The 11,561-nt window shown below is 41.6% G+C and overlaps 1 protein-coding gene across 1 annotated transcript; it reads right to left on the reverse strand.

The window, feature by feature from the left end:
- Positions 1-614: 614 nt before the first annotated feature.
- On the reverse strand, positions 615-9,451 carry trub1 (TruB pseudouridine (psi) synthase family member 1). The gene is made up of 8 exons (XM_070852040.1): positions 9,303-9,451; positions 9,107-9,205; positions 7,808-7,863; positions 6,459-6,540; positions 6,245-6,317; positions 4,543-4,682; positions 4,395-4,451; positions 615-1,480 (listed from the first exon to the last, which is right to left on the reverse strand). The coding sequence occupies exons 1-8, from the start codon at positions 9,442-9,444 to the stop codon at positions 1,266-1,268; spliced, it is 864 nt and encodes a 287-aa protein (XP_070708141.1). The 5' UTR covers positions 9,445-9,451; the 3' UTR covers positions 615-1,265.
- Between the last annotated feature and the right edge of the window lie 2,110 nt (positions 9,452-11,561).

The following is an 11,561-nucleotide window of genomic DNA, read 5'->3' on the forward strand; positions in this document are numbered from 1 at the left end:
GTAAGAGGTAAGAGTACAACCCACTGAAGTCAAAGTAGTAATACAAGTGTAGACTTTCTGGTACAAGTAAAAGTCCAGCATTCACAATATACTTTAAGTACCAAAAGTAAAAGTACTTTTAAGAATAATGTATACTAATATTACATTACGTTATGAATGTGGACTGATCACCAGTCAATCACCCACTCACACTCACACCTACGAGCAATTTAGAGTCACCAATTAACCTCACCTGCATGTCTTTGGACTGTGGGAGGAAGACGGAGTTCCTGGAGAGAGAACCCACACAAGCACAGGGAGAACATGCAAACTCCACACAGAAAGACCCCGGGCTGGAACTACAAACGGCTTATTTGCCAGCAGGTGTGAACCTGGAACTGTCTTGCTGTGAGGCACCAGTGCTGACCACCGCACCACCGTGCCTCTTCCCTTATGATAAAGATAGGATCTTATTTCCCTCATTTTTGGGAAATCTAAATTATAAAACATTTCTTGGAAGTTTGACTAAGATGCAAAAGCAGTGGTTCTCAAATAGGCCGTAGGGGTTCCTGCGCAAAAATGGGGAACAGTTCATTTCCACTATTTCAGAGACAAAAGCACATCAAACGAAGGGCTCCTTTGCATGAAGGGAGTTTAGCAATAGAGGCCTTGCATGGAATGTTCGTGTAGTTCTCCACTGCAGCTTTTAATGAGCCGTTCATTGAACATTTACATTTTGCCAACACACCTAAGTTGCAATGAGGGTTGACTAACTTTGAGGGCCGCTGTACATCTCTGGAAATACCATAATATCGCAATATAAATGAAGATGATTCTTGCTGATCTTAAAGATTCCGCACAACTGTAGTTGCAAACACAAACTACTTTAATAAATCATAAAAACATAAAATATCTTCAGCATAAATCCTAACACATTATGAAATGTTTCTTAATATACTCCAAGTCTGTCTCATGTTCCACTCAAAGTCTCGAAAACTGAAAAATTCATACAGTGGAAGTTACTTCTGAGATTGTGAGTAGAATGTATAGTTCACTGTTTAATGTCACCTGGCTCTTAATACCAGGTCATTTCCACATATAGAACCATTTACAAATGGAACTACAAAGGAAACCACTGGAATGTGAACTTGAAATCAGGAGTCCAATGGAGAGGAATGACACTGGTCCGGGAGTTGGAAAACATTTGCTCACAACACAAATCTGAACAGTACATTCTCCTCACTGACAAAGCGGAGCAGGCGGGTCACGGCCCCAACGGGTCACTTTCATTTAGGGTCCTGCTGCAAACGCGAGTGTGTTCCACTGGTGTCGGACGGTTGTTCGGCACAGTGCACCCCCTGCGCTGACTCTTGGCAGGGCTGCAGCGAGCGCAGGACGTGCTCCAGTCTCCACTGCTCCTCGTGTAAGGCGTGCTCCTCCAGGGTGAACTGACCCTGCTTGGTCCGGATCAACTCCTTCACGTGAGCACACGATGACAGAGCTGCGGCACATGTGCAGGTTAAAGAGTATAGATGTGCATATAGACGGTATATACATGTATATATATATATATATATATATATATATATACAGTGGTGTGAAAAAGTATTTGCCCCCTTACAGATTTCTTCTGTTTTTGCTTTATTGTCACACTTACATGTTTCAGATCATCAAAAAAATTTTAATATCAGACAAAGATAACCTGAGTAAACACAAAAAGCAGTTTTTAAATGATGATTTCATTTATTAAGGGAAAAAAGCTATCCAAACCAACCTGCCCCTATGTGAAAAAGTAATTGCCCCCCCTTGTTAAATCATGAATTAACTGTGATTCACCACATGTTTGAAAGCTGAGTTCAATTTCACTAGCCACACCCAGGCCTGATTACTGCCAGAGCTGTAGAATCAAGAAATCACTTAAATAGACAACATGAAGTAGGCTGAAAGATCTCAAAATGCAACACATCATGCCCCGATCTAAAGCCATTCAAGAACAGACAAGAAACAAAGTCATTGACATCTATCAGTCTGGAAAGGGTTACAAAGCCATTTCTAAGGCTTTGGGACTCCAGCGAACCACAGTGAGAGCCATTATCCCCGAATGGAGATAACATGGAGCAGTGGTGAACCTTCCCAGGACTACCGGCCGACCAAAATGACTCCAAGAGTGCATCAACGACTCATCCAGGAGGTCACAGAAGAACCCCGAACAACATCTAAAGCACTGCAGGCCTCACTTGCCTCAGTTAAGGTCGGTGTCCATGATTCAACAATAAGAAAGGCACTGGGCAAAAATGGCCCCCATGGGAGAGTTCCAAGGTGAAAACCACTGCTGACCAAAAAGAACACAAAGGCACATCGCACATTTGCCAAAAAACATCTTGATGATCCCCCACACTTTTGGGAAAATATTCTGTGGACTGACAAGACAAAAGTGGAACTTTTTGGAAGGTGTGCGTCCTGTTACATCTGGTGTAAAACTAACACGGCATTTCGGAGAAAGAACATCATACCGACAGTAAAACATGGTGGTGGTAGTGTGATGGTCTGGGGCTGCTTTGCTGCTTCAGGACCTGGACAACTTGCCATAATTGATGGAACCATGAATTCTGCTCTCTACCAGAAAATCCTTGAAGGAGAATGTCCGGCCATCAGTTCGTGACCTTAAGCTCAAGCGCACTTGGGTTATGCAGCAGGACAATGATCCGAAGCACACCAGCAAGTCCACCTCCGAATAGCTCAAAAAAAACAAAGTGAAGGTTTTGGAGTGACCTAGTCAAAGTCCGGACTTAAATCCAATTGAGATGCTGTGACATGACCTTAAACAGGCCATTCATGCTCGAAAACCCTCCAATGTGGCTGAATTAAGACAATTCTGCAAAGAAGAGTGGGCCAAAATTCCCCCACAGCGATGTGAAAGACTCATCGCCAGTTACTGCAAACGCTTGGTTACAGTTGTTGCCGCCAAGGGTGGCACAATCAGTTATTAGGTTTAGGGGGCAATTACTTTTTCACATAGGGCCAGGTTGGTTTGGATAGCTTTTTTCCCTTAATAAATGAAATCATCATTTAAAAACTGCTTTTTGTGTTTACTCAGGTCATCTATGTCTGATATTAAAATTGGTTTGATGATCTGAAACATGTAAGTGTGACAAAAAAGCAAAAACAGAAGAAATCTGTAAGGGGGCAAATACTTTTTCACACCACTGTATATATACACTACTCACAAAAAGTTAGGGATATTCGACTTTCAGGTGAAATATATGGAAAATGTAAAAAGTGAATGCTACAGTGATATTATATCATGAAAGTAGGACATTTAAGTAGAAGCATGCAATGGTAGTTTATTCATCTTTTTCATCAATTTATTTGAAGAAAATCTAACAACAGTGGTAGGTATACCACAACAAAACATTTTCAGTGTCTCAATAAATTGGGATGTGGCCAAAGGACGTCCACTCCTCTCCTTTCTGTGACTCTTCCAGTCTCTGTATCACTGTTCCAACCTCCTGATGACACTCTGTGACCCTCTAAGCTCAGTGAACACCTCCGTCTGAGGACTTCCTGTTTGAAGCCTCCAGTGTTGAGGTGCTGCTGATCAACTGTTAGGTGTCGTCTTGGTCTCGTGATGTCAGAATGTGAACAGCAGGATGAGGAGGACTGTTTAAATACCAATTCTAACTGAAGCAGGAAATGTATTGGTGGATTCATGGATCAAACCTGTTGTGAATGTTGCTGTTAAGCTTCTTGTTAGAGAACAGCAGCTGGTGCAGAAAGTACTGAGACACTGAACAGTTGGACATGTGCATTCAAAGGTTTAGAGAAGGTCACATTAAGTTCACCTGGAAAGGTTAGAATGCATTTTAGGTTCATCCTGAGATTTCACCTGAAAGCTGAATATCCCTAACTTTTAGTGAGTAGTGTATATATAAACCTGGGCCCTATTTGAACAGATTTCGGTTTCTAAATGACCAATAGATGTAAATTAAATGAGTTTTGCATGTTCTCTCTGTGCTTGTATGGGTTCTCCGCCCCGTTCTCCGTTTCCCCCCCCCCCTGCGACCCTTAAGGGTAAGCGGTGTACACAATGGATGGATAGAACTGATCCAGTAGATGGCCTTAGCCAACAGCCGTGTAACTGACTGCAACGGCGACCTGCAACATAATCCTTGAGCACAACTGTGCCCGTCAGAGTACTTCCACTTGAAGGTTGTTGAGTGTCTGTGTCATTGCAGCCCGTTTTGTGGCTGCTGGCTGAGGCGGTCTACGGGACCAAGTACAAAATGTTTTGCAGCTATTAATCATTTTGACACCGAAAAAAAATATGATCCAGGTTTAAAAAGACCAGATTTGCTCTTTATGTGTTAGCAGGTGATTGAGTTGTGATCGGTTAGTGCAGAATAAATGAAGCTCACCTTTTCCCAGGTCATCCACCAAGCTTCTGACATAAAATCCTCCACCGCACTCAATACCTGTTACACAAATAAGGCCATTTTAACCGTCCAGAAGGTCAGACGTCAGTATTACATTGAAGAAGAAAGCAATGACGTAGCATGTGCTAACCCAGAGTAAAGAGAGGCGGCTTGAACTCTTGCAAGGTCAGGCTGTACACTGTGACTGGTCTGGCTGGTTTGGCCTCAACCTTGTGACCTTTCTTCAGCAGGACAGACAGACGCTGGCCGTCCTTCTTCAGCGCAGAGTAGCTGAAATTACAGGAAAATCGATTAGAAAGATGAGCTGTGAAGAACGGTTTGTGTTAATGGCATCCATCACACTGTTCTGTATCACTGAGCGACACTGCACCACACGAGCGCTCCCTTTAGTCCACATGAAGTGCGATGGCTTCAAGCCAGCTTCTTCGCAGAGGGAGTGACAAATGGCCTAACAGCGCCACACTCTTAAGAGGGAATTAAATAGCTGCATTACCTCCGTCAAGGAGGTCTGTTTGTCAGCAAGATTACAGGAAAACTACAAGCCCAAGCCAGGGAAGAACCCATTACATTTAGGAGCAGATGTGGATCCGACTCACAAAACCAGCAGAATAGTGTCCAAGGTTTAGCACCGGTGTCTACGACAAAGTGAACAGTGTGGTGCGACTAAACATGCAACAAAACTTTTGGGTTGGTGGAAGTCTGTGATCTCCGTGTGCAATTCTAGTGACACAATCAAATTCCCTACACCCTACTTACTCAGCAATTAATATTAGGCTTTTACATAAAACACTGATCCTAGGGTGATTCATGGTGAACATGTTGCGTCCTCCAGCAGGCCGACTGTCCTCAGCCACTGTGAACCTCTTACACCTTTAACATATGAAATTAAAATCAGGAATGTATTTTAAGATGACCAATGTGAAGCGCCACAAATTAAGCCAAAGCATCTTGACCGCCCCCTGGTGGTAGGCTGGAGTATACAGAAAGGCTGACTGAGGAGGCCAAGAGCGAGCAAAGCTGTCATCAACGCAAAGGGAGGCTACTCTGACGAATCTAAATCATAAAACATTGTTCTGTTTTGTCTAGCACTTTTTTGTTTGCTACATAATTCCATATGTGTTCCTCCATAGTCTTCGATATAAACCTACAATGTAGAAAATAATCAAAATAAGGAAAATCCATGAAGTGAGAGGGTGTGTCCAAACTTTTGATGGGTACTGTGTATATACAGGTTGTTTAGTTTCTGAAATAAAATGTTTTAGACAGCTTTGATGGAGCTCAGGAGATATCAGGAGGACAGAGGCTTACTTCCATTGCGGAGCTCCCCTGAATTTAAGTTCTTTTAAGTCAAATCCTGACTGTCGATAACATTTTTTACTTTTACCAACTGTCCCTTTTTAACCATCTGAAAATGCTCAACCCTACAGGCACCAGATTCAAAAAGGCCTCTTCTGCCTGTTTCTCTGCTCAGACTGTTACATTTGACAATATCTTATGTGTGAGAGGACCTTTGGTGCCCGACGCTCCACGGGATGACCACAATGAAATGGGTTCACGCTTTAAGAACAGTGAATGTAAGTATACGTATAGAAAGTTGACAATTCGTCCTGGGTGGTGCAAGAGATTCATCCACTGAGGAGCATGAATGAAGAGTAGAGCAGAGTAGTGGTCGCGGCTTACTGCTGGTTAGATGTGTTTTATGCATGCGTAAGTGGAATCTTTGACCTGATTGGTTAACTTAGAAAAATGATGTGAAGTTAAAAAAGCTTACTTTAACATACACAAACGTTTCCGTGACGACAACAGTTTGTTGGACTGGAGGCTTTACTCACAGTGGAGGAACTTGCATGATGTTACCAGTGAAAGCTTTCATCTTCTCCTCAAAGTCCAACCTGGTGATGTGCTCTATGGGCAAAAAAATAAAAAAATCACAAATATTCTGTAAAACAGGCACAAAACAAACGGCATGAAGAGAGGCGAGCAAACGCAAAATAGATTTCTGAATTGGAACAGGAAGATATTATGGAAGTGGGGTTGAAAATTTACCAAAGTCTTTCTCCAGAATCACACTGCCGCTGGCATCAAGAGTATCTGTTGCTTTGCCCAGTTCCCCCACAGCCACATATTTCTAAAAGACAGACAGGACACATCACTATCTCTGTGCATCCATAAACACTTTTATGAAACTGTTGAAATACTTATGCTGTTCATTCTACACACCAAATATTAAGCTATAAATTCATGTATAAAGCCAGGTTCATCTATGAATGAGAGAATAAAGAGAAGTGGGTACAGTGTTGTCATTCCTATGACGGTTCCTCAGTGGCCCATTAAACCACATTGTTGGGCACACGGAGCATGTGCGCTAGTGTGTCGGGTCTGCTGAGCCACCTAGCCCTCCGCTATGGTGAATGGGAATAAAATGATGTAATCATGCTGCTCTTCTAGACTTCCCAAATGTTATCAGACCAAATGGATCACATTCTGATGGTGGAGTGAGTCATTTTGTGGGAGGGGTGACTCAAACATTTGTATCCGCTCAATTACAGAAGTCTCTGTCACAATGTCACTCTGTGGAAAAGAGTCTTTTTGAGCCAAACTGGATCATATGATGGACGCCGTTGTGATAATCACAAGGTTTGGCCACTATGTAAAATTGGCTTCAAGGCCAGGTGCACTTCCTGGGGGCTTGGGTTCATCACATCCACTGGAATGTTGCTTTTACCATAATGTCATGTGTACGCACGCATCCAAAAAATATGTGGAGGATAGTTTGACCCCGTTTATCGAAGTGAAGGTGAAATTCTTAGTTGTCTAACACCAGAACAAAGTTAACAATTATATACAATAGATAAATAGAATAGAATAGAAAATTAATCTAGCAATTAGACACATTAAAACTGAATAAATCTGAAACTGGGGAGGTAAAAGTAGAAATCCAAATCCTAAGGTGCCTCGATGATGTGTCTCTGTGTGTCCACTCTGTTGGTCTGTCAGGCCTGGGGTGCAGCATGGACCTTTATCCCCTCCCTGGACATATTCTATAATAAACATGTTTTGCTGCATGCAACTGGCTGTCTTGTATATTTTGAACTATTGACCAATCTTCTTTCTTGGCTTAAAATGAGCAGTTGCTGGCATGACTGAAATTCACTTTGTGTGCATTTTAATGTGAATGTCTTGACATAACATTAAGATGAGAGTAATTTTTAAAAAAAAGCATGCATACTGTAAATACAGTAATACTGTAAAGACATTATGTATGCAATAACATATTAAGCACCTGCTCCTACGTTATGGGAACAGAATTAAACACAGAAACACAGATTAGTGCTGTGTCGTCCCCAGAAATTCTGTTAGCTTTTCCATAATGCTGCCTAGTGGTATAAACTCACCTTAGAACCAGCCAACATTGTACTGAGCATCTTTGTGCCATTTCCAACACCAACAACTGAAAGAAACAGAGACTGTTAGAGTCCACACTGGCATCCCCGACAAGTGGCAGCACAGATCGGACGGCGATGTGGAGATTTTGTTCATTTTACAACCTCACCGGTAGCAGCTGCCCTGCAAATGTTTGTCCATTTTCTTACAAATCATTAGCAAGGCAAATGTTATAGTCCAGAGAGAAGTAACGGTCTGCAAACCATTGTTAGCCTTCTGATAAACTGCTCTCTACCGCATGCCATTATTTTAACATTAGTAAAAAGCAAAGGTGTTTGTTAGATGGTTTGTGCATACGTAACATGTCGCTTAATAAACCAGGGCCATAACTACTACAGAGGACACTGATTTAGATATTTATTAGGGTCACTGTATTCGTGTGTCTGTTTATAGTGAGAGCAGCTAAGTTAAATTACTTGAAATAAATACATTGATTAACATAATATAGGGATTATTTATCCAGCAGAATTCTAGCCACACAAAATAGAACTATACAGTCACTGAGTAAATATAATGGAAACATTTTATTGTATATATAGTTTGGTGTCTACTAAAACGTTTCTTAAGGGGATGCGTTTGGGGGAATTTGGACTTGTTCTAGTTAACAGTCCTGCAATGAACTAGGGATGGGCCATGATTTTCGAATATTGGCTAAATTATTATTATTTTTTTTTAATCGAATAGTTTATACAACTATTGTCTCGTTTAAGTATATTTTCCTCCATTTTCACTGGCGCCCGGTGGTACGGCGGTCAGTATCGTAGGACGATACGGGGCGTAGAGGTGGAGCCAGCTCTGTTAAGATGTGGGCACAAACAGTGTCGTCGTTGAGGCAGCCTGAGTCACCTGGCACATCTCCCCCTGATTTAGAAGGGTGTGTTCAGTTTGACCAAATCTACCTTAAAACTAATTCTCACGTGCCCTCATGTGTGCTGAAAGTCAACACTGTCCACTCTAGAGATCAAGGGACAAAATCCACAGTCCTTGATAAGTGTTAAGACTTCTGTACTAAGACTGTAAATGTGGAACATACCCACTTAATTTGACCTTAGCCTGAACTACAAGACTTTTAGCACAAAGATGGCATTAAAATTACTCACATGAAAAATATAGGCCTATCATTTAATACCTGTGTAACAGCAGGCAAGTACACGTCTTTACTAAATGATCCATAACTCTGGTCCATCCTTCCAGCTTTAGAACCAGAGGATCTGCTCCTATAGAGCCCACCCCCACCCCCCCACCCTTACCCAGCACCCCGCTGGCAGCGCTGTCCAGCGTCCCCCCGTGCCCCATCTTCAGGCTCTGCTTCTTCCTCTTCCTCGGGTTCGGGTTCCGTACTCCAGCTTCTGAAAGACAAGAGACAAGAAACCCTTCACTGTCACCTTCCACTAATGACAGTAGACCTGGGGATGTCAGCTGCCCCCCCCCGGCAGGCCGTGTTACCCCTGAGTAAGGCTTCTTTGAGAGCATTTAGCACGTCTGCAGATGTCGGCCCTTGTCTTTTATATATCGCAAACAGTCCGTTTAAAGACTGTATTGAAGATAGAGAACTAGTCATCGGTGCCGCAGTGATACTTCCTGCCATGCTTGTTTTCTTCTTCTTCGTCCAATACGGTCTTCTTCTTCTTCTTCTTCTTCTTCTACTCGTTTAGTTATCAACTGCAGTTAAGCGAGTCATTCTTGTATTCCGCCATCTGCTGGTTGAATAAATTCGTAATTGTTTCTCATTTTGGCTTAAAACCAAAAATAACACGTTTATATAGCAAGCCGGGAAATAACGTGCAGCCACAAATGTTTGACCAGTAAAGGTTGGTTAAGTGCAGTTAGTTAACCTAGCTGTTGTCCTCAACCAGAACCACAGTAGATGGCTGGGTGGAAAAAAATGCTTACGTTTTCGAAACTACGTTGACCAAGCTGCTTTGCGCCGAAATACACTTCCTAGTTACTTAAGCGCTTGGGGCAGTTAGTACAGCAGTGCCTGTAAGGAGGACATTGGACCAGTAGTCGCCGGGGTTTGTGTTTTGGTCTTTTATTCTGAAGATAGCTTTGTTATTCCTCAGGGGAAACTTCCGTAAAGTCTTAATGTCCTCGTCGGTTAACCATTTGACAGCCTTGCGCGAGCCTTTGACTTGAATAGAGGTAGGATAATGTTACACGACGAGCACCACACTACACACGGTGTAAAACAAAGCGCAGTAACCTTTCTGTTTCAATAGAAGCCTCGTTCTCAGGCTCCGCATTATTCCACCGTCACCGTTCATTCCGTTGGACTTCTGCCAACAAGCGAACATAACTGTCGAAACGTTTACGTGTCTTATTAACACACCGTGTTTGTTAAGTTGGAAGTTTCCGAGTTGAAGAGTTGACTCTATTTGGTGATGGGTAGAGTGTCCTCCTCATGTTTTGGCCTATGTATCTTTATCTGAATCACAATGCACAAGAGCTAAAGATTTTATGGAGTATTAGGTTAGCCTCCACTTCGGAAAACGCGGTTAAACTAGCTTCCATATATTTCTTTTTTTTTGCTACGTGCGTGTGCACATGACAATACGGTAAAAGCACAACACTGATTTCAAAGTAAAAGCAGAATTCTAGTAAATGTGATGAACCTTGCAAATTCATGTCAAGTATGAATGAATGAGAGATTATGTACTTATTTATGAATGTACTATATGGTTATTGATTTCTTCCTAATGTCACAACTTAATTTCAATCCAGACTGATAGCTGACCACCTCAGGATGTCCCCCAGACAGTATCAGGACATTCTGATGTGGAATTTCAAAATTAAAGCCCTCTAAATTCTCACATTTGATCTGTTTTGGCTCTACATTCAGATTGATATAAAAGGAATTCTCAGACTAATTTCACTCCAGACTGATGGAAGACCACCTCAGGATGTCCCTCAGAGAATTTCACTACATTCTGATGTTAAAGCCCTCTAAAGCCTTAATAATAATGATAAATCTCCTCACTATTTAACATATTCATATTACTGAATAGTCCCAGCCTTCCTTGGTTGTTTGCACATATCCGTTGCCTTCTATTCCAGCTCATGACAAGATTTTTCGATCGATGTAAAAAGAGACAGCAAGTAAAAGTTATATAGGTGATTTCAATTATGTATATTTCTCGATAACAGAATTTCGACAAAGCCAATAAAAAAATGTTGAAAAAAGCTTGTTGACAAAGAAGCACGGCGAACTAAACTTCATTAACAATATGCCAATATGAAAGTTATATTCTCTTTACTTTTATTACTTTAGCTAAACTCATGCTCCATGTGTTTATTATTATTATTACTTCAAATTGTCATTAGTCATTATTGTCGTTGTGTTTTTTTATCATTACTGAAATTGATGGAAAATAGGTCTTTGAAAACAGGAGGTCTCCCTTTTAATATCGGTCATAAATCTGAAGTAAAATAATAGTTAAGGAGGATTTAGAGGGCTTTAATTTTTAAATTCTGCATCAGAATGGCCTGAGCGTGTCTGAGGGACACCCTGAGGTGGTCTTCTGTCAGACTGGAGTGAATTTAGTCTGTGGCAACAGGAGGAATCCTTTTATTATCAGTCTGAATGTAGAGAGTAAGCAGATAACGTGAGAATTTAGAGGGCTTTAGTTTTGAAATTCAGAATCAGAATATCCCCTTACTGTCTGGGGGACCTTCAAACAAGCAAGCAAGCAAACACAAATAAAACAC

This window comes from Pempheris klunzingeri, chromosome 20 (genome assembly GCF_042242105.1).
Source record: "Pempheris klunzingeri isolate RE-2024b chromosome 20, fPemKlu1.hap1, whole genome shotgun sequence".
Classification (NCBI taxonomy): domain Eukaryota; kingdom Metazoa; phylum Chordata; class Actinopteri; order Acropomatiformes; family Pempheridae; genus Pempheris; species Pempheris klunzingeri.

Excerpts from the sequence above, each read along its gene's own strand:
- trub1 (XM_070852040.1), bottom strand. The coding sequence starts at position 9,444 with ATGGCAGGAAGTATCACTGCGGCACCGATGACTAGTTCTCTATCTTCA. Across the intron at positions 6,541-7,807 it reads CAATGTTGGCTGGTTCTAAG|AAATATGTGGCTGTGGGGGA; the intron begins GTGAGTTTATAC and ends TCTGTCTTTTAG. Across the intron at positions 4,683-6,244 it reads ATCATGCAAGTTCCTCCACT|CTACTCTGCGCTGAAGAAGG; the intron begins GTGAGTAAAGCC and ends CTGTAATTTCAG.